The sequence below is a fragment of the Lepisma saccharinum genome, chromosome 17, assembly GCF_977018435.1.
Source record: "Lepisma saccharinum chromosome 17, izLepSacc3.1, whole genome shotgun sequence".
NCBI lineage: Eukaryota > Metazoa > Arthropoda > Insecta > Zygentoma > Lepismatidae > Lepisma > Lepisma saccharinum.
In genome coordinates this window covers 10,267,887-10,292,583 of record NC_139245.1, presented here as the reverse complement: position 1 = coordinate 10,292,583, position 24,697 = coordinate 10,267,887, and the positions used below count along the sequence as shown (strand labels likewise).

Genomic DNA, 24,697 nt, shown 5'->3' with positions numbered 1-24,697 from the left:
AAATTAACACGATTAGACATTCGTTCTACACAATATAAGAGTAATAGCTTGTCAAATATATGAATGTGTAATTGTAAATCTTGACACAACAGTATATTGGCGGATTTAAAGGGAGGCGCACAGGGCAAGTGCCCCTCCCAATATTGATGACTAAGTATAGATAGCATTATACGTACTACAAAAACAAAAAAATATTCAAGCAGTCTAATACATACATAAATCTTGACTACATTTAGCCTATACCCTTAACTTGTAAATTTTTATAATCCTGAAAATTTGGTGCATATGATCTCTACCAGACAATTTCTCAGCCAAACTGAACGAAAAAAATAATTCAATGCAAAGTTACAATCGTGTAAAGTAAACTTGTTGTGCTTCACAGAGCTCAGCTGATGTGCATAGTAACAGGTAAAACAAAGCGCAATGTTCACCAGACTTTGATTTGTGAACTGGTACTGGAGATATCTGTCCTATCGTGAAATTTGTGTAGTGTGTATACGCGGTAGCGCACTGTCGTTCGTACTCCTTTAATTTTTAATGCTACAAGTAGATGTTCAATTGTTAGTTCATCTTGCCTAGGTTAATTCAACAATCAATGGATTGCAAGCCACCATTTGTTGATCCAGTACTTATTTGCAAGATGTTTATTCTGAATCGAGCAAATGGGACCACGTTTCAGCGAAAAGCATTGACGTTGTCGTTCGAGAGTAGCCTGATGGGAAAGTGCAAACTCCCAGGAGCCCTTGCGGAACCTATCTCTTCCAATCAGCGCGGTTTCTGTAAGCGCCCGCCAATTTCTCTTGGCGCAATTTGCAAGGGGAAATCTAGTTTTGCTCGCAATTAAAAGTTAACGAGACTTTGGCTTGCGAAATCCCGGCGACCGAATCGTGAACTGCTGCATCAACCATTATGCAGTGTTTGCCGTAATTCTAACTTTATCTTGCCTGCTTGTAGAAACATATTACTTGGTTATAAGGGAAAATATTAACCTATTCGTGTGGTTTCCGTTCTTTTGCATTCGTGCATTCGCCGTTAACATACTGCACATGGCACAGTGGTTCGGATCCCACTTTAAACAGCAGGTCAAGTCCCGATTAGCCTTACTGTGCATAAAGTAGACTCAAAACACCAATTCAAACCAAACTCAAGCCGTTAACATACTGAATTAGAGAGAATACAGAATACTCTTGCATAAAAAAAGTGTTGTTTTATGGTGAAATTGCTAACAACGCACTTCCTCACATTATCTAGAAAGAATTATCAATTTCGGACAGTAGATATATATTACTTGGTTATAAGGTATTATCGTATTCATACAGTTTGTGTTATTTTGCATTCGCCGCAAATGTACTGACATGCAGGGAGGACTGCCGTGTACATGTTGTTTTTATGGTGAAATTGCTAACAATGTACTTCTTAATATATCTAGAAAAAAAAAAAAATTATCAACATACACTTCGGACAGTTCTTCAAAGTTAATTATGAATTTTACAACAATGACTGGTACATTTTTAAGAAATTGCACAATGTAAGATTTCAATGCTAGATATGTCCTAAAACCTTATTTCTATGCACACTGGTAAGTAACTAATGCTATATTTACAGGCTTCGGATTAATGCTACTTAAGCTGTATTGTGTATCAAAATCCGTATTTTGATAGTGGATATTTCAAATTGTTTTATTGCTATCCATTGTTGGTCTTATTTCTTGCTTGTAGGGACACTAACGTGATGGAACGAGACAACAATTGTCAGTCTAGATTGGTCTCGTCCTCGTTTTGATATATAAACTCCAGTCTAGTTCCGTCATCCCCTTGTAATCAAGGGGTCCCGGGTTCGATACCCGGTGGAGGCACATAGTGGTTCGGATCCCACTTTAAACTGTAGGTCCAGTCCCGATTAGCCTTACTGTGCATAAAGTGGAATTACAACACCAAATCAATCAATCAATCCAGTCTAATTCTTTTCTATCTCTCTCTCTCGACTCAAATCTCGCAATTTTGACGAAATTTATATAAAATGTACAAGTGTCGTTGAACGTTCAGCAAATGCACTTTAGCCCCGATGTAGCTGGCACATGCGTAGTAGCGTCAGCAAAAATGGCTGTAACTGTGGAGCAGCGGCGTGTAATCAAATTTATTGTGAAGGAGAACGTGACGCCAGCTGAAATTTTGAGAAGATCGCAAGCATAGAATGGGGAACAAACGCCGTCAAGACAAAGAGTGTATGAATGGCGTCAACAGTTTGGTAAAGGAGGATATTTAGTTACAAATGAACCGCATGAACACGTTCGTCCGACTGCAGTGGATCCAGTGTCACCCATGTAGATTTTTATGGAGCAAGGGGCCTCGATTAATGCCCCAAATAATTCCACACTGCTCAAGCGTGCCGTCCAAAATGCCATTCGCAAAGAGAAAACCTGGAATATTTTCTAAACATTTCTTCTGCATGACAATGCCGAAGAAGTACCAGATAGTATTGAAGAGAAGTTGCAAGCAATTTTTAAGATGTTTCAAAAGACTGATATTTCATGTACCAACATTTCTAAAATGGTTGCGTTTGCTATGTCTTAGCCTGGAACATCTGCTCCGGTTGAGAGAGTATTTTCAATTATGGGGAATATTTGGTCATCAGAAAGAGGTAGACTTCTAGATTTCACTGTTAAACATGTGGTGAATGTTAAAATTAATTCAGAACTTTCATGTTGTGAATTTTATGATGTTATTAAAACAAACAAGTCATTTCTGAAAAAAGTCATGTCTTGTGAAAAGTTCAACTGAGTCAACTAAGCGATAATGCTACCTAGAACAGAGAGGCTTCCTAAGTATCAGAAAATGTATTATTCAATTAAACATTTGAAAATTAATCGATTGATTTTAGAAAATAATGTTAATATTTTTTCATGTTCAATTTAGGATTTAATGTTGCAATAAAATGTTAAGGCTTTTAAGTAATTTCAATTTATTTTTGTAAAAAAAAAAACCACTGAAATTCAGTAGTAACGAGTTGATCGCGAATATGTGCTGGGTTGGGTCCAAAAAAATATGGTAAGTCTATTCAAAGGGTGTGTAAAGAGTTCACTAGTGAGAAAGTTCTTACGGGCTGATATGCGGAACGATGCGATTTCCCAACACTTTCGCTTTTGGCACTTACAACGTTTACCATTTTTAGTCCTCGTTTCTCAAATGTATGAGCTATTTCAAAATAGTCCTGGACACCTTTTCGATTCTATTCTCACCCCGCAAGTTCGATTTTGCCCCAACAAAGTTAGGCTTCGCCCATGTATAGTCCCACGACTACACGAAAGAATATTAGAATCGTAAAGATAACGTTCTAAGAACTATAAGATAAGTTCTGCTTTGTAGTTGTGTGTGTGTGTATGTATATGTGTGTGTGTGTACGTGCAAGACTACAAAGCCGAACGTTAAGGGCTTTCCGCCAGGCTCATCCCTCCGAGTCAGTGTTGCCAACATAGCTCTTTTCGGGCTAGATCTGGTTCTTTCGTACGTGACTCGTTTGGCTGTGAACTGAGTTCCTCGACCCCCATGCACTACTATGATGCCATTACTGCTCCGGCCCACATAGACCAACTTTTGCCATGAGTATACATTTTGCACGTGGCGTGATATCGTTATATTGGCTGCGTCGCTCCACCCCTCTTACCTTCCAGGCTACTTTTCTATAGGGGCGTGCCTATGACATAATATTGTTATCCGGGAACCCTTTATTTCCGATTTCATACAACCATCGGTGGATTATTGAGATGCGTGATGCCACCGGAAAACTTAGAATAAATTGTTATTGCTTTAAAGTTAACGGTAATAGCAGCGCCCCCACTCATTTGACACCTAAAATGAAAATTACCGTAGGAGGCACTTTATCCAGCCTTCGTAAATATAGCTCCTTGGAAGTCAGTTTTAATTCAATTTCATGTGTAATTTAGCTCTTTTATGCGCATCAGGTTTGGCAACACTGCCAGGATGGACGTAAGAGGCAACGAGAAATGCATTGCACTTATGGGAGTATTAGTAGATTTGTTCTCTTGGGAATATCAAACTCCCGATGGCATAGAAAAATATATCAACGAAAAGAGGGCAATTTGAAGATGTGTTTAACAAGCACGAAAGTCGAAATTTTCATTTGAATAGCTGCAACTTGAAGTTGAAGTTGTTGATTTTTTCCCCTCCATTATGAATACATGGGATTCTGAAAATTCTCACTCATCATATTATTCAAGTTTCGTGTCTAGCTTAATAATCGACATAAACAAGAAACGCTTCCACTTGCAACATGGGGAAAAATTCATACTCTTGCATACCCCGAGATTACTTTTTAGTGCAGTAGAATAGGTAAGACAAGAAACTCCTCGCGGCCTCACGCCCAAGCCATACGTAGGGGAAGGACGCACAGAAGCAGGGTTGGCAGTGCATACGGGTCAAATGTCTACGCAGAACGAGAACACAAGAAAACTAAGCAAGACGATCTGAGTGGTATGGTGGTAAACATACAACTGAATGACCGCGTTCTGCTAAGATGGAATCAATTTTGAACATCTTCAAACGGGGTTTGTTAATTTTCACCAAGGAATACAATTCTGGTGTGCGTCAAAGGGGGTGTTGTTTTGAACGAGCCACTGAATGAATCATAATGTCTTTTCGGGAGGAGGAAGAAGTCGCAGGATTTATTTGTACGTTATGGCATGAGGCGTTGTCAACAACAACAACACTGTTTCGTGTCAAATTTGAGTTATTAATCGCCAAAAGATTTTCTAGATTTGAACATTAACCTCCAGCATGTACAACAATTACACGTTGCCCTTTAGACACCGGTGCTTTGACGGCAGCCGCGGTTCCATCCACCCAAGCTTCTTTCTTTGTTGTCGAGCTGTGAAAATAAGTCCGTCAACGTAAACAATGGGTCGTCCTTGTCGACGAAAGATTTTTATGGCTTTGAGGTACGATGAACGTAAACTTCTTATTTCGTCCTTTTCTATAAGCAATTGTCTATTATTTTCTGCTTTTCCCACTTAAACTCTAGGTCACGTATTATCTTCCGCACACACCAGACACTGCCTTGGAACTCTATTCTATGTTTCAAAACCCTTCGGATACCTTCCCCGTCCGTAAGGTGAAATTCGTGCACAACACGCCTAACAACACACTTATCGAACTCGTCTATATGACTTTTGATTTTTCGGCGAGATCGTGTTCTATGGGGCGTATGAAAGTGTTTCTTCAACGTAGTGCATGCTTTACTTTCTATTAGTACAATTCTTCTCACACTGCTGAAGGAAACACCACATGCGCGAGCCACCCTCCTTTGCAATTGGTTTTCGGACATACGAACTCCCACCTGGCCTTTCATAAATGCATTGACATTATATACAATTTCTCGCCCTTGGCTGTGGATTACTTTCCGTCCACCGAGTTTACTTGCTTTCTCTGAACTGCAAGCTTCCATGCTAGCAAGTACACTGCACACAAAACAAACACACACTTTAAATGAAGACAGGCAAGTCGATCGCATTGTTTCTTGGTGCTCACACAACATTAAGACGTTCGGCAACCCTGCCTGTGTGCACGATAGGGGAAGTTCGCGCAGGCGCTTGCCGCGTTTCCGATCCAGAACATCGGTGGGAGAGTTTCTTGTCTCACCTCTTCTACTGTAGCAGAGCCCATACCGACGATATTGAAATTAATGCAGACATGGTGCGCAACTGATTGATTTGGTGTTTTAAGTCCACTTTATGCACAGTAAGGCTAATCGGGACGGGACCTACAGTTTAAAGTGGGATCCGAACCATTATGCACCTCCACCGGGTATCGAACCCGGGACCCCTTGATTACAAAGCGAGACGCTACCACTGCGCCATTGGGGAGGCCTATGGTGCGTAACTGTAGCTCCTCACCTTAAGATGCAATGGGTCTCTACTAACCAGTTGAGCCCCGCCTGGGAAGAAGTTAGTGAAGTTTGCTACACTGTTTATTGTTATTCGTTAATCACCATGATTTACCGTCAAAACCTGAGCCTGTTTCTCTAGCATTCGTACCTCTTTCGGAGACAGGATGGAAATGTAATCTTCGTATATGAGTCTCGCTTTTTCTTCCACCACATCCGGGTTCTGCTCCTTCTTAAGCTCCTCGCACGCTTGCCAGAACAAGATGTTTTCCTCGCTGTACTCGCATTTCAGGAAGTCACGAAAGACCTTCCGCCCCGCTGTGGAAACAAGAGAAAAGAAAATTCAAAGCATGTTCAAGAAATAATAAACCACAATCAAGCATGAAGTGCTAAAGAAATGTGCTGTACCAAAATCGTAGTTCAAGAACAGGCTGCCATTACATGAACACTCGTCTATTGGCTACTGTACTCACGTGCACACTGCTACGTCACAGGTCAACGAGAAGGACTATAAAACCTCTATTTCTAATTACCTTTGAAATTTGTATAATATTAGTCTATATAGTCTGTCTCTTTCCCTCACAAGATCAATAAATAAAATAAGCAGAACAAACCTCATGCATTTCTAATATGTTTACAATGTTCTACATGTAATTTTGATGATGGGATAACTGCCTCCATTCAAATAAAATCACTGTACAAAATGTATGTACGTATATTACAATAAAATAGAGAAGAGATACAACTTGCTCATAGTACAACCTCATTCTAAACGTTTATTATAGTTAATCGATAGAAAAGCGTACCAAAACTAGATGAATAAGATTTTTTCACTATGGAAACTATCTTTATAAATTAGAATCATAATATGGTATCAACTGCTCATTTCAAATTAACAATCATTATTTGCATAATCACAAATTAGTTAATTAGTTCATGTGTAACTGTAAATGAAAACACAATACTGACGATTTCTACACACACATACACAAAACATAACAAATTTACAGATACACCACGCTTACAACTTTTTATTTATTGCTTCAAAACTCTTTTAGGACAAACATTAAATTTTTAAAATGAATTTTGAATTACTCAATGTTGTACCTGCCTGGGTGAAGAATTCTGTGATTGAATTTTACAAACCATGTTGTTTAAAAAAATGTGTTGAATATTATTATACAGAAGGTTTACCCTGAATTCAAGCAGTTATAGCATAGTGAGATCCTTAAAGATGAGCAATATCTCCGGGCAGTACTTTTGTGTAGCCAAAAATAAAAAAAATATGTGTACATAAATATGTAGAATAAATCACTGGCATACTTAAATATATTAAAATATGTAATAATAATTTTGTTAGTCTTCTGTCATTTCCTTCATTCGTGTGCTATTTTATAAGTTCGAAGTGAATTTCTTGGAAAGTCCATCAGGCCATTTATCTGAAACCTGCAGTCGCTATTCTTAGAATTAGACAGGATTATTTGCGAAATATGACAAAAGTGAAGAACAAAGTACTCACTGTGACTTGATTTTTGCTGTCATTTTAACTGCTTAAATCAATATTAAGTATAAATAATGTGATGGTTCTGTTACATACATACAAAAATCAACGAACTTTTCGAAAAATCACATTTTGAATATTTGCCCCTCAAACATATATGCAGTACATAATGAAAATCTGTATTACTCTAAATACGTAAAAAATATGTACTTTTATTTGGGATTACCGATATTAGCAGTTTTTCCCATATCTATGTACTGCACATAAACATAAATATTTCTCTTTTACTTTGTGTACATTGTTATTAAATAACACACTATTAATAAAAACATTCTTACTAAATTGCTATGACACATTTTCTAAAAAAAGATAACAATATATATCCAACTGTAAAGTTAGGTTCACAAATCAAAGATTCCAAATACTGAGGAAGAGGAATTGCACAGAATATAAGTGTTTTGTAGAATGTCTCCCTTTCTCGTATGTATCTATTACATTCGAATATAATATGGTGTATATCTTCCTTATTGCCATATGTACAGTTAGGGTCTTGTGCAATCCAAATCTTTTGTAAATGACTTTTAGTAGTTGTATGACCTTACCTAATACGATTTAGTAATACTATCACATTCCTTCTACTTGAACTTTTGTAAACCAGGTCCTGATTCTATTGAAATTAGCTATCCTCTGATAAAAACTGCCCGCCTTTTGAAATTCGCTTTTGCACCAATCCTTCAACTTTTTCTTCACCCTCGGTAAAAGGTCTGTAATGTTCATTAAATTTATACATATTCCAAACGTTGTAATTTACCAACATTTGTCATTTTTGATTGGCCACATACAGAACAAAAAACATGTTATTACAATAATAACTTGTATTTTTAGGTTAACAATCATTAAGATGGAAAGATAAAGTTTTGAGTACTTGACAAAAATATAGAAAAAATCATTGTTCAGCTGTATTACTCTGCAGGTGTTTATAGTTATGGATTAATTGAGATAGTGAACAATGGAAGAATCTTCATTTCGAATTTAATATTTTTACCCAAGTTTCATTAACTGTTTCATAATTGCAAATTTAGATGGGCTAGCCCATGTTGCACCTGAAGATACTGCAATTTATTTTCTTTTAGATGAAGACGAGAAATGAACTGCATGAAATGAACTAAGGCGTGGACTGGTATGAGATTCTTGGAATCCATTCTCATTGTCTTCTATATTTATGTGATGCATCCTGGTTTCGTGTCGTTGGAGGTTACTGGGTACATTGTGAGGAGAGAACCCGCATACTGCACGAAATGTCATGCTCTTGTCATTACTGGACCACCTGTGTTGCAACTGAGTCAGCAAAGTGACACTTCATGGAAATCCCCCCTCTGTGACATCACTATTCAACACTGGGTGGAGGCGAAGGCACACACGTTTTGTGAGATGACGAAGAAGTACGGTTGATATGGTTTTTCGCGGAAATAAAGACTGTGACAGGGTGTTAGGGAAGTTTCTGCACTCGTTTTGGTACGTGATAAGCCTCCTGAGAACAGAAAGTCGACAGTGCCCCAAATATAAACACATGTTCTATGCCAGGCCTGGGGAATCCAGAGTTCTTTACTGCTGAAAGTTTTGATTTTCTCAAAATTTCTGGAGGGGCTATCAGCCCCCCCTTACGCACGCCAGTGCCTTTGTGTTCTGTGTCAGGCAACGCACAGATAAGGGTAAGCAGTGCCATCTCTTGTTCTGTTTGTCAGTATAAGTGGAAGCAAGATTGCGAGTGGTGCCTCTCAGCGCCTCTTAGCGGATTATTATAAAACTTCTTGCGAATGGGCATTCTCAGCAGGAGGTCAGTGCACCGGTTTCTTGCCTTCGATCCAGATCTGTTTTTACACATACCCTTATCTGTGGTCAGCGCTTGAAGTGGAAATTGTTATGTGAGGGGATGTTTGCTCGAACCTCGGGACTTGCTGGGGATAGGAATGCTTTGTGCATATTTTTCCAGCAGGGGATACCACCCCCCCCCCCCCCCCTCATTTCGAGCACTGATATCAGCAGTTTTAGAACCGAACCGGCATGGAAAATGTTTCCATGTAATATGGCATTTAATACATTTTATGTTAGACAACTATATGGCAGTGGCAACAGTGAATCTGTAATGCATGGCTGCATATATACAGGATAGAAGTGCCATTTTTGAGGGCACTTACCATCAAAATGAGGCCTTAACGAGGAAAGCACTATGAAAAATTTTTCATACCGATGTTTTCTATACGCTGAGAAAGTTGTTGACAGTTCAATCTACAAGTATATGTAACTGTACACCAACAAAGAATAACATTGAATAGAATAACCAATGATGAGGAAGGTACTGGCAAATCTTTGCAAATCACAAGCTTTGTCTAATACAATCACCAGTGACTGGCCTATCGGAAGGCATATTTTTGCATGTTGAATAATGCATCTACAATGTAATTTGAACTACGTACATGAACAGAATATGAAATACAACCAGTAACGGACAACAAATCAGTAATATGGTAAAATCCTTACCTGGATTTTTCATGAGGCTGTCAAACGATTGTCCCCAGCTTCGCATCTCCTCTAGTGTTGGACTGGAAACAGATAAAAAAAGAAGATATTATATGATGACCAGCATGGGAAGTCATTAGATGTGTAAACACAAAGTCAGAATGGTTGAGAAACAACTTGTAAACTAAATCAACCACGGAGGCGACATCAAAGAAAGCATTTGCGAAAGCTCCCTATGTGACAAGCATACGTTTTTTCATCATAGGATTAATTAAAAAAAAATTACCGGTAAATATGAATAATATCTACTCAATGCATATTTGGATTGTTAGCTAGACATATTACCGATGTATTTTCAAACGAAACAATAAACACATTAGAATGGCGCGAGTCTCGTTTACAAACGCTAGCTGTGTTGTTGCATTATTAAAAAATGAACATAAGCACCATTTTTAAACAGCATACGATATGACGAAATGTCATAAAAGAAATAAATCCATCGACGTAAAATCCGATCTTCTCTACTGGCCACATTGTAAACAAGCTTTAATTAATTGCCTTTCTGCCATGTTGACGAGTTCTTTCTTAATAATAACCTTTAGTTTAAAGTGTATTGTATCAAAGGTGGATTAATTTAAGATTTAAATTTTAGAAAAAAATACAGCCAGAACAAACAACTGGGTGCTACGTGGCCTCAAGAAGAACATTTCAGCAACTGGTTTCTTAACAAGATCTACTCGTAAGGAAATATTCTTTCGAGTGATACTAGTTATTGTCAAGAAGGTTTACTGAAATGATGGTTCTCATCACAGGCCACACGCTAATTGTGTAAGTCCAGTTTATGCACTGGACCTACAGATTAAAGTGGGATCCGAACCAAATGTTCCTCTATCTGGTATTGAATTCGGAAGCCTTTGGTTACATGCCGAAGACGTTACCACTACGCCATCGGAGAGGCAATGGAACGCCTTGAGAAAGAGACGAGTGAAACCATATTTGGCGTAAATTTTAAAAATAAGACAATATTTTGTGGTCACAGGTTCGAACCGTGGGAGAGGCATAGATTTTTGTGACATCGTCCATTTCACGAGTTTATAATTCTTCCTCACCGACACGATTAACACGAGTGGCAGGAGAAGAGCTGAGTAAAATAACTGAAATAGAAATCAAAAGGAAAAAACGAAACAAATTTTATCCATAATATTCTGCAGTCACTTCAGTCGTGTTCAAGGAATGCTACCTTGAAAGAGAGCCGTGGTCTCTAACTTGTCTTTTCCCCTTCCTTTGTGCTCTCGATTCCCTCTGTCACGATTGGTCTAAAACTAATTAATGCGACGTTAATTAAACAATCCAAACAACGAAACAATGCACAATCAACTGCACAAAACAACATTCCAAGTGTTTTCGAATCGGAAAACAATTGAGATGCTGTAAAATGAAGCAAGATGCAGTAATAAAGTGGGCTTTTGGTACGGTATAGAATTAAATCGGTGAAGATGTTCGATTTGATTGGATGCTTGATATTTAGTGTCGCTATCCTTTCACGTTTGGCAAATAGCGACGATGAAGATGAGTAATGAGTGATGATATGATGACATTGATTAACGGACACTCACCAAGAACACCCATGGTCAAACCGAGATTCGAACCAGGGGCCCATGCTGTCGTAGCGCGCTGTGCTAACCACTCCGCTATGGAGGTCGGTTAGGAGTGGACATTTTACAATATTTTTTGTGCGCAATGGGGGTCAATCAATGGAATGACTAGGCATATTATATTATTAATGTATTCATATCATAATATCACGTCACATTATTCGGCACGAAGTAACATCAGACATATTCAATCTTGCATTATTGCCTTTCAACTATTTCTTCGACTTCAGGTTAATAACATCAATAAGATAAATTACGAAACAAATGATAATGAATGTGGGATATTGACAGTTATTTCGAATTACCTGACACAAGCAACATTAAGCAGACTCGGTGGGCAAGCTCATTAAGTGGTCAACCTTCGATCTAATCACCAAAGTTCCCGGATTTGAGTACCGTCCTTGTCACAGGTGTTTGAGTATTTCGTCATTAATTTCTTGTAATGGTCACTCGTCCGCGACTAGGAAGAAAAGTGATTACGTAACAAAACTAATAAAAATATACATGATCGAAGAGTACTTATTTCATCTCTCACGAAATCTCCTACGAAACCGGGATATATGAAATATATGTATCTTCACATACTTTTTCGATTTCTATATTTAACTAGCCGAGACAGAGAACGGGAGAGCAATTTTCAATTCGAGAAACCGAGAGACGTAGACACTGTAAAGTCTTGTTTCTTTCTTGACATCTCCCTAATTGAGTTGTTGTTCTGTTCGTTATTGGCTTTGTATTGGCAATTGTCATTATTCTTCCCCTGTAGGTAAACCATAACGACGATTTATGATGAAATAAAGCAGATAAAAGAGCAAGAACAAGAAAGTCATGTCTGCCCGAGACTTGAACCCAGATCCTTACATAACGAGATTTGAAATTCTGGAGAAGGCATTTGTGTTTCGCTTGGCTTTCTCTTTCCTCAACTTCTGTTATTTTATCATGCACGTATAATTAAAATGGATCTGAGAAAATACGTTGCGATTCGTAATTGTGTTGGTTAGATGCTATAGATGTGAACTCCAACATGGAATAAATTATTCCCTTTTGTATGTGGTTGAATATGAAATTTTCTTACACTGTAACAATTTCTTTTTTAGTTTTTCTGCACAGATAAGCTAATCTGGATTGGACCTTCAGCTTAAAATGGCATACGAACTACTACGTGCATCCACCGTGTATCGAACCCGGCATCCCTTGATTATGAGGTGACGACGTTATCATTACGCCATGGAGGAGGCTCCGTGAGAAAATATTATTCACTCGATCTATACAATAATTTATTTAAACATTTACATTTTCGTTTTCTTCTTTCTTTTTTGTTAACTACTCTTCTACGACTCTTTTTTTGTCTTGGAATTTCTTGTTTCAGGAAAAAATAATACATGCAGCCTGTATACCCCCCCCCCCCCCCCGTGCAAATAGATAGAAAGCTCACTCTTGAGAACTAATTTATAAATAACGTAACCATTAGGAAACAATTCGAACGTTAACTGATATAACTGCAGATGAAACAATACTTACAGACGCTAACGAAACATCTATTCTTGTATAAGCTCACAGGCAACAGGTATGTGGTGAGTCATTCACTCTTGCTAACTACGAGCGAAGGTCACTGAACCAAAGGGTGGCAAACAGGCCTCTGCTGTACGAAACTAGGGTTAGCAGACGAGGCCCGTGCTCCTTTTATCAATGACGTACGAAATAAGGAGCTTTCATATCAAACTAGACGTGTGTTTTGGACCCGTCATTGCATGTAGAACACTTTCTCGTCGTGGCCTTGAAGGCCTACGTAAAGGCTTCTCTGCAAGAAAGATATCTTCCCATTGAGGGGAGGAAACGTGTGTGTATCGAGGTCCTTCAACTTTCGTATTCTTCTTCATTTCAGAACGCGCGCTGTATCGTCGATTTAATCCAATCTAGCCGTTCTATGTTTTAGGTTCTGTTTCTGTTCGGTAATTTCACATTGTCTTCCTGCTTATGTTATTCGCGACGAAGCTTCTGGTTTCGATAATCTGGACAATAACGGGATTGTGTTGGTTGGTTGATTTGGTGTCTTAAGTCCACTTTATGCACAGTAAGACTAATCGGGAATGCACCTACAGTTTAAAGTGGTATCCGAACCACTATGTGCCTACACATTACTTTGCTGCTAGATATTTGCATGCTAAGATGTAGGAAGTGCTACATTTTCAGTGTGTGGAATTAAGATTTATTTCTGATACGAAGAATCGGAGAATGGAGTAGTGAGAAAAGTATCACCTCACATGTTTGAATTATAGCCCCCCCCCCCACCACACACAGGATATCGGCCGTTGTTTTTATAACGAAATATAACATGGATGAATTGCGTCAAGCAAAACTGGAGCCTATTAACATCCCTACGGAACTTGGAAGAAAGTCCACGTAGAAATTAGAAAGTTCTGTTCCGACAAAATCGGGACGTATAGTAAATGAAAAAGCAAAGTGCTACCTTGTGCTTTGCACCAAGCCATGAAGGCGTGTAGGGGGTGCGGAGTTAGGGTCGCACACTTTCTTGTTACGGCCGAAGGTGGGGATAATGTGATCAGCACCACGCCCCTGGCCGCCTTTACCCCCTAATTTCCTAGAGGTACCCACTTTATACGACGCTGGGTGGGCGCCGGAGCCACTTGAACAGGTGGACAAATTTCCAATTATCCCCAGTCGGGGATCGAACTCAGATTTCTCGCATGGTTATCAAACTCCCTAACGACCGAGCTACCGCGGCACATATAGTATAGTAGCCTTTGTAATTAAGGCAAGAATTATTTTAGCGTTTCGTTCAACGGTTTTAGGGGAATCATTTTCGGACATAGGCTATAACTCTTGTCGGTTCTGTGACCTGGCTTGAGAAAAGGCGATTTTATGACGAACAACATTCCACCTGACAAGTCACGTGACTTTCCTACATTTTCTGTGTCTGTTGGCTATTGCATGAAAGACGAGTTGCTCCTTGAGACAGACAGAATCACCCGATCACCTAAAGGTGCAATGTGTGTTGCCTACCTTTCCGGCATTATTTTCTGCCATTAAAGTCTTATGGGGAAGAACTTTTTTTCCACCACTGTACATAAGGATTTTGTAGATATCAAAATCACTTCTGGTGAAAGTACATTAATCTTGTAATTATTTAATGGTGTTTATTAGGCTCTAAGAAATGTTCTGATGGGATGAGGCTGGTACGAAAGGAAATGTAATATGTAAACTGTAAACACAATTAAATTTCTCTTGATTTAAAATTCAATAATTTGTATAGGCAAAAATAGCAAATATTTTGTGTAGAATAAGTAAATAGTGCCATTATCATTAAACTGTAAACAAACATGGCAGCTGATATTTTGCGAACTATCATTAAAAAAAACACTAAAATTTATCTACAAAGACTAAAAATATATTAAGTAACAATTATATAGTACATTCAGACTGTTTTATCTCCACCGGAAGAAAAGTTACTGAAATTATTATAGTTTCATTAAAACTCTCAACAAACATTTACATAACATGTTCAAATATACAGTATCAGAAACATAAAAAAATATTTTTACACATAATTTTTGATTTGCTTTAATAAAGCTGTCCAAATATTTTACAGGGCCGTTTACCAGAAAACATTTTTCTATTTTAAAAATTATATCTATACGTATGGTGGCAAAAACAAGACAAGCAATTTTAAGCGTATTTTAAAAAAATCGGATCTAAATTAAAAATCATCAAATATGATTTTAAAAAAATAAAAATCATGAATTTTTAATATCCTGGTATTGTATGGAGTGTAACACGCTATGATGCAGAAATCTGGACGCTAGGCAGAAGGGAGGAAATGGAACGTTAGAAGTGTGGTTATGGCGAAGAGTGAAGCGTGTGAAATGCACTCATAAAGCAGAAAATGTTAATTTGGAAAAAGAATTGGTAAAAAAATAACAATGCTGGAAGTGATCAAGATGTACTGGAAGGAATGGTTAGCAGAAGAAGAAGAAATCAGGTGATGATATTAGATTAAGTGAATGCAATGCTAATAATACGAAACATCAAGCTGCTCACTGGATAGAGAAAAATGAATGAATAAAAACATTAAATAGGAAAATACATTTATCTTCTCGTATAACATTTAAGAAACTAAATGTTAAAATATACAAAACAGTATATTTACCTGTAGTATTATATGGATGTAAAATTTAGTTCCTTACATTAAAAGAGGAACATAAATTAAGAGTATTTGATAATAAAATCCTTAGAAAAATATTTGGACCTAAAAAGGATGAGGAGACAGGTGAGTGGAGAACGTGTGCACAATTTGTATTCCTGTTCAGATATTATTAGAATGATTAAATCAAGAAGGTTTAGGTGGGCAGGCCATGTGGCACGAATGGGAGAGGAAAGAGGAGTTTACAGGATTCTTGTCGGGAAACATGATGGTAAGAGACCTCTACGAAGGCCAAGACGAAGATGGAGAGATAACGTTGAGAAGGGCGTCATGGAAATAGGTAAGGATGGAAAAGATTGGATTTATCTTGCCCAGTTTAGGGACAGATGGAAGGCTTGTGTTGCTGCAGCCATAAACCTTCGGGTTCTTAAACCGAAGAGAGTGAGTTAGTTGAAAATACCGGGTGGCCAGAATTAAAGTTCCCCAACTCAGAGCCCTCTCTAGCCTGTTTGAGGCATCGTAGAACTCTGAAATTTGGTGAATCCACTATGCAGACCATGGGGAAGAGGATGACGATAAAAAAATAAAGTAGTTCAATTTTCCGCCACCAGGTTGAAATGTGGCGTCGTACTTCCATGATTTGTAATAATGACGTAAACTGCTCCAATTGGTTATGGATTTGCCTTTACCTTGCAATCTTGCAATAAACGAGAGATTATTTTCTCGCAACTTCTAGCCACTAACAAATGTCTTTCTAATTAATAACTCAGCTAAATCACTTAACGTGAGTGCTGAACAAAAGTACAGCGCCACATTTCAAAGTGGTGGCAGAAAATTGAACTATTTTTTTATCGCCATCCTCTTCCCCATGGTCTGCATAGTGGATTCACCAAATTTCAGAGTTCTACGATGCCTCAAACAGGCTGCAGAGGGCTCTGAGTTGGGTAACTTTAATTCTGGCCACCCGGTACATTAAAAATGAATAAGTCGTTTATAATCAGTAGCGCATGCAGGATTTTTCCGGGAGAGGTCTCTATAATTGTATAAGTGGATATCACATCGCATCGTTCTAAGTAGGGGCGGAAACATTTCGTTTTATACCTTCAAGTGGGGGGGGGGGTGCATTTACCACGTTAGTTTTTCCCGAGTTCCCAGCTGCGTAGAACAGTCTCTCCAATATCTTGAGATGCCTTACGAAACATTTCTGATGATATGCTCGGTTTCTGGAAATCACATCGGAATTGACATAAGGTGCATCGGATGTGAAATGACAGTTGACTGGTAACATCGTAGGTTCATCCCACACGTTCTTGGTATCTCTTTGTGACTGCTTCTAGATGGCGAATTTTCCTCCTCAAGTTTTAGACGGAAGAGGAGGATGCAATTTGAAACCATCCCACGTCTCAAGATATGTATCCTCCCGTGTACTGAAACTCGGATACATGTTGCTATGATCTTGCGAATAGGCCAGATGAAATAGCGTGTTCAGCCCATGATTTCGTGGAAACCCGAAATGTAGGTGGAGATAGATGGTTGAGGCCATTATTGGAGGTCTCAGAGAAAGAAATTGATATGAAAATTGTGATTATTGATAAAATGTGTTGTTTTAAATGTAGTGGTTTATTATTAATAATTCATATACTGGTTTTGTAGACATTTTCGAGGCTTACAATTCTACCCAATCAACCAAATATTATTCAATTATAACAGTAGGATAAAAAAAATTGTTTACTATATTTTTGTTGTTATGTGATTAATAAGTCTTTACAACTGAGTACAATATCAACACAATTCACTAGTGCTTCTGGATTCTTACTGGAAGACCAGAACTTCAAGCGCAAGTGACTGATGACCAGGAAGAAAACGACATGATAGTGTAGTATTCAAGTAACTCTATTATAGCGTCAAGTATCTTATAACTACACTAATATGAGCACGTGCTAACACAATCTGAGTACACAGCAAAAATAGTGGTCCAATACTGTTATGAAGAACACTATTATTTGTGTGTATCGTTATTCTGATATTACTACACGGTGTCCCAAATAAAAGTATACCCAACTTGAATGTATTTTGATAATATATTTTTTTTGTTTATTGGAAGGTAGTAGTAGGGTAGGGAATATTGTTAGTGTGGTTTAGGTTATTATAAGTGACAACAGAACAATGAGAAAGAAGATATACCGTCAAAGAAGATGGTGTTAACATTGCAGGAAATTAAAAGAAATATATGTAAATATACATTTTTCTGTTTCTGATACTGTACATATGAACCTACTATGGAAATGTTTGTCGAGTGTGTCAATGAAACTTTAATAATCCCAGTAACTTATTTTCCAGGAAAATAAAACGTTCTGGATGTACTATATAATTGAGGACTAAAAGTGGTAAACGTTGTAAGTGCCAAAAGCGAAAGTGTTGGGAAATCGCATCGTTCAGCACATCAGCCCGTAAGAACGTTTACACTAGTGACCTCTTTACACTCCCTTTGAACAGCCACTTTTCACGTTTACCACATTATAAAGCATTGCACATTTCACAGTTTAACGTGGAAAACGGTGTTTGAATTATTGTGGCACTTACAGCGTTTACCAATTTTAGTCTTCAATTGTAACTTAAAATGTTTCTTACAGTCTTTGTAGCTGAATTTTTGCAATTTTTTTAATGACAGCAAAATACAAGTCATGTTTATTTACAGTTTAATGATAACACTGGTCAACAAGATTTTGCTTATCATTGTTTTGTGATGAATTCTTTTAGATTTAGACCCACTAAACACGAATCCGGCAAAGATTTTGTCGAAATATCAACATTTTGAAAGATATTAGCATGTTTTGTTCTCTCGCACTGCTGGCTTAGCTACAGCAATATGGGTGTATTTACTCTTACAGTCGCTAGATGGAAGCACAGTTGCTGTTGATTTTAACTCGTGTAAAGGTTTGAAACCATCCTCCCGAGCACCTGTTTCTGACAGTGAAGATCTTCCTATACCATCGCCTCCAATCCAAACCACGTTTGCGGAAGAAGGTAGTGATTTGGGCAGTTCTGGTGACCGTGTTACTGATGATGAGGATAGCAAGAAACCTCATTTACTGAACCAGAAAGAGCTAGATGACCTTATTCGAGACCTGAATTTACCAAAAAATAAGTCTGAACTTTTAGCTTCACGGCTGAAGGAATGGAACTTGCTACTTCCTTCCTGTAGAATAACAAAATTCAGAAAGAGACACCAGCTGTTTTCGTGTTTTCTTTTTCTTTTTTTCTTGGTGTGGAAGAGTCGCTGTGCTACTGTTCTGATATAAGTGGTCTCTTTAGTGCATAGGGCTTTCAGTACGAACCAATTCCAGTCACGTACTCCATCCACTTGAAGGCAAGATACTCAAGTGTGAAGTTGATGTTGGAGAATATCCAATATGATTAACACCAGTGGGACATAGCCTATGTGGTGATTTCAAAATAATTGGTTTTCTTCTTGGGTCACAAAGTATTCTTGTTTTCTCTGTCTCTGGGACAGTACGAGAAAACTGTGTGGCCTGAAAGAACAGAGCTAATTCCAGGAAAACAATGTCATAAGCGCAGCTCAAGTGCCCAGAGAGAAGATTCTCCTACCAACGCTGCACATTAAACGGAGGTTGGCAAAACAATTTGTGACAGCATTGGATAGTGAGTCAGCTGCTCTACAGCACATAAAAAGAATTCCTAATCTGTCAGAGGCAAAAATTGTGGGTGGCATTTTTACAGGACCACAGATATGTTTCAAGCTAAATAGTAATGAACTTAAACAAAATATGATCGAGCTGGAAAGAAATGCTTGGAAAGCCTTCCACAACTTGGTGAAGGGATATTTTGTCCACAACAGAAGTGAAGCTCTTGACGATCAAGCTAAGACACTAATTGATAGATATAGAGCACTAAGCTGTAGAATGTCTGTAAAATTACACATGCTTCATTCGCATCTTGATTTCTTTTGGCAGAATTTGGGAGAGACAAGCGAACTAAATTAAGGGACTGATGTGTAATATTAATGTATTCTGTTCATTTCATTGTATTGCTTTAGCTATTTTTCATTGTTATACTGTTCATTATATATGTAATTTACTGGGTACAGACTGTACTGTGTTTGTAATTTTATGTTTTTCTACATAATACCTATAACATATAGGCTACACGTTGCACTTTGAATATGGAATAATAAACGACCCATATTATCCGAAAAACTGATATTACAGCAAAACCAATGTCATATTCGTGTTCAGCGGGTCCAAATTATGAAAATAAGACTGAAAAATATACATACGCAGAAAGTTCATGAAAATTTGTAGACCAGTGTAATGACACTATTTCCGGTTTAACATGATTAGTATTTTGTATATTACTCTACACCAAATGTTTGCTATTTTTGCCTATAAAAATTATTGCATTTTAAATGAAGAAAAATGTAAATGTGTTTACAGTTTACGCTCCCTTTCCTAGGAGATTCACAGCATCAGCACATATATTTTGTTTCCTTTATTTTCCATTCTTAGACCCTAATAAAGAGCATTGAAGGATTAGGAGTTTAATATACTTTCACCAAGTGATTCTGATGTCTACAAAATCCTTATGTACATTATTCTATAAAGTGATTTAAATCGTGATTTAAACCAATCTGATTTTTAACAATCCACCTTGCTGTCAAGTAAGGTTTACTCCGAGTGTAGTTACTTTACTGGCCACTGGCTGATTAAAATGATTTATGTAGCTCGAAACTAGCATTTCATGTGCTCTTTCGAACTCTGGAAATTTTCGATATGCCCCTTTGAATCAATTGTTATGTCTCCGGCCTAGACAAACGGGTACTATAAACTACCAACTCACCTAATATCTTCGTTAATAAAGTTTAATAAGGGAATTTGTGTGGCATTTTACACACAAAATTTAAGGTTATAGACTTGAGATTGGATTAAAATATTCATTATGAACTAATTTCATAGAATTATGATTCACTTCGTGATGTCTGCTAACAAATGAAAAAAAAAAAAACTTGAGTATGATGGTATAGGCTGAATACTTGAAAAGCATTAACAAAAGTGTGTTACGCAAGGTGGATTGTTTTAAATCAGATTAAAATCAGGTGATTTTTATTTAAAAAAATCACTAATTTAAATAACCTTAAATAAATAATTCACAGAAGAATGTAAGGTAAACCGGGGTATTAAGGACCACCAAATTGCTATTTCATTGAAGAAATTCACCAGTAGCTGTTCAAGAAAACACAAACAGGATGCATTCTGGAATGTATATTTTCTAGTTTACATTAATGACAACACAAACGAGTAGGAATATAATGCAAAGACAAGAACGAATTATAAGGTACGTTGTATGGTTCCAATTGACCCCTGGCTGGGTAATAAGGACCAGCTAATGGGGTATCAAGGACCGGTCCGCTTTTGAATGGTACGTCCTTCTTTTTCGAAACACAATAATCTTGAACTACATCACAAAAGTCTTGTTTGTTCATTCCAAAACCCCACCGAGGAAATAGAATGAAGCACTCCTCTAATTGTGATTCTTCTGCAGCTGTTAGTGCAGTAGACGTTCCAGGATGCGCTTTTAACTTCATACAGCCACTCAGCAGTTCTTTATGGCGTTTTCGCGCGTCTGCCTTTTGGTTGGTTCCGTTTCCCGGTCTTAACTGCACAGCTTACACGCCATTTGTGCGCAGAGTACTATTTACACAAACAAAAGAGGATCACAGGCTGTGCACACGGCTGGTGCGCCTGCCGCTTCTCATTTCTTTGCGCTTTTTACGAAATTCTAGCACACGGTCCTTAATGCCCCGTGGTCCTTAATACCCCGGTTTACCTTACATAAAGATTTTGTAAATATCAGAATCACTTTTGGTGAAAGTACATTAATCTCGTAATCATTAATAGTGTTTATTAGGCTCTAAGAAAGGAAAAGGAAGGAAAGAAAATTTATATGTACTGATGGGGTGAAGCTCATACGAAAATAAATGTAATATGTAAACTATAAACACACTTAAATTTACCTTAATTTAAAATTCAATAATCTTTATATAACAAAGATTTTGCGTATGAAAAATATACAAAATACTAATCATGTTAAACCATAAATAGTGTCATTATCATTAAACTGTAAATAAACATGGCAACTGATATTTTGCAAACTATCATTAAAAAATCGCTAAAATTCAGTTACAAATTTTCTTAAGAATATTTGAAATTACAATTATATAAAACATCCAGAATGTTTTATATTCACTGGAAGAAAAGTTACTGAAATTATTATAGTTTCATTAGCACACGCAACAAACATTTCTACAGTAGGTGCAGTATCAGAAACAGAAAAATGTGCATTTACATATATTTTTTTTTTTTGCTTTAATTAAACTGTTCAAATATTTTACAGGGCCGTTTACCAGAAAAAGCTTTCTATGAGAAAGAAAGTATATATATATATCTATTTGCATGTTGCCAAAAACCATACAATCAATTTTAAGCGTGTTTTTTTTAAAAAATAGAATCTATTTAAATAAAAAACATCACCATAAATATTTTTTTTTAAATAAAAATGATGATATTTAGCCACCCTGGTGTTACTTATGTGGTACTTCATTTTGTCTGTGAAGCATATAGGCTGTAGATGGTAGTAACGTTTATTGGTAAAATGTGTAAATTATATACACTAACAAACACCCAAACATCAATGCAATTAAAAACAATAATAATTTCCATATTAATCCATTTTGTTATTAACATAGAGTAGGACCACTTTCGCGGAATGACCCAATAACGGTTGGTCCATAACAATGTAGGGAAACAATTGCTTCAAATTCTATAGAATCCTTGGTAACAATGCTGACGAATTACTGTAGGCTTAGTACAAATTCCATTTTCTATATCTCTCCTTTCTCTTTTATCTGATTCATCCACCACTTATTTGGATTTTATATGGATATGCAAGGAAATGTCAAATCGGAATAAGTATGAACAGAACATAGAGTGTAAAAGTGTAAGAACAAGATGTATTAGTGTCGTCAGTCGTGTAATCGTATTACACGGGAACTGGAAAAAGCGAAAACTGAAATCCCGCAAACACAGGAACGTTGGCCAAAGTCGACAGTGTCTTGTTTGATAGGGTCAGAGAAAGAAGAAGAAGAAGTAGTCTCAGTAAATACCCACGGAGTCACGAATTCTCCCTTGAAGAGAATATTGTCTAGCTACAACAAGATTAATACTTCGAGCACTTAACGAGCAACTAACAAAGGTAAGATTTCCTGCTTCTTTAGGCTAATCCCGTGGTTGAATAGTTAGATGAAACGGCGAAGGAATAATCCCTAAGGAATACCCATGCAGAGAACTCGTACCTTCTAGGCCTCCCAGATGGCGCAGTGGTAGCGTAGTCGCCTTGTAATCAAGGGGTCTGGGGTTAAATTCGTTCTGATCACACTTTAAGCCAGAGGTCTTCAACTCGTCAGACAGTGCGGGACACATTAACAATTTCAATGACACTCACGGGCCACGAATCTACACTACGGTACTGAGAACTGCAGATGCTGCCATCTATCATTTACTTAATCATATTTTTATGTTAGGAACTTTATTTTTAAAACGGACGCGGGCCATGGGTTGAAGACCCCCTGCTTTAAACTGTAGGTCCAGTCCCGATTCGCCTTTCTCTGCATAAAATTGACCTAACACTTCAAACCTCAAAACCTCGTACGTTGGGCGCGAGATACTGAGTTGAGCAGTTAACGTGCTCGGGAAACGAGGTGGCTCAGAAAGTAATGGTAGAATACAGTATAACCCGTGGCTCTACAGCCCTATAAGGGCCATACCGTATCTCCCGACTGCCAATCTCCCTCCCACAATCCTACCTAGAGGTGTGGAGATCTTCAACCAGTATTGGGGTGACGTCGAACCCCCAGCCGTTAAAGGAGATATCCGTGACCGGGTTACGCTACTCACTCGTAGCTCAACAATTTCCTCACGATGGTGGGTCCTATACACAGGCCGAAAAAGTATACAGCATAGAAACAAAAAATAATACTGAGTTTTAAATAGTTCTTATCTGTATGCAAGCAACCAGTAGGCATTTGAATCCCCATACATGTAATGAAGGAGCAACTGAGGATATTTAGAATGTTACAATCAAAACATGTTTCGCGACCCTGTGGCGTCACGTCACGACGACTAGCGAGTGTACAACTTTTTCTGGTCTCCAAGGTCCCCTGATCTTATGCACTACGACTTTCTTCAGTGGCCGTTCGTAAAATATCAGCCAGTGTTACCTTACCAACCTGCTGACTTGAGAAGCAAGATTATACCTGACAAAAGGAATTTTAATTCTAATTCGCTGTAGTTCAAAATGCAATTAAGACAACAGTCTAGGTTACATCTTGAAGTTATGTCTTCCATTCTTTAATTTTACTGTGTCTATTAATTTCATATTTTGTATAAATTATAATGCATTATATTTTGACGCCACATATTTTTGGTAAATAAAAAACTAACATTTCGGTGCAAAACAGTCAATTTCGGGCTCAAAAGCGGTAAATAAAATAAAATGTCGCTGTTATAGCAGTGAAAAAGCGGTATACAGTTCATTCACTGACATTCGCTACGAGACTCGGCGGCAAGCGGCCCGGCGTCAGCGCCTGTATTTCCCGGTGAACGGGCCCGCGACAGTCGCACGCTACAGTCTGTTTTATTGGCTCTCCCTGCCTTCGATCTCTTTCCCATTCTGTTGACGTTGCAGACTGACGCCAGTATAATCCTCCTTCGGAAGTTGTGTCGTGTCCGTTTGTTGAAGATTGTGGCTTAAAATGGCACCACAAAAGTTTACATTACAACAAAGGATTTATCTTGTCGAGTGTTACTTTCCGAAAGAGGAATTGTGAAGTGCGACGATGTTTTGCAACGAAATTTCCTGGTGATCCCGTTCCACATAGGACCACTA

General features: G+C 37.8%; 1 protein-coding gene across 3 annotated transcripts in view; it reads right to left on the bottom strand.

The window, feature by feature from the left end:
* The window catches only part of Dhit (regulator of G protein signaling double hit), a 358,490-nt gene that overhangs the window by 5,834 nt on the left and 327,959 nt on the right, over positions 1 to 24,697 (bottom strand). For all 3 annotated transcript variants that reach the window (XM_083138912.1, XM_083138914.1, XM_083138913.1), the window contains 2 exons: positions 9,941 to 10,002; positions 6,050 to 6,216 (listed from right to left, as the gene is read on the bottom strand). In XM_083138912.1, coding sequence (XP_082995038.1) covers positions 6,050 to 6,216; positions 9,941 to 10,002 — 229 coding nt within the window. The remainder of the gene's footprint in view (positions 1 to 6,049; positions 6,217 to 9,940; positions 10,003 to 24,697) is intronic.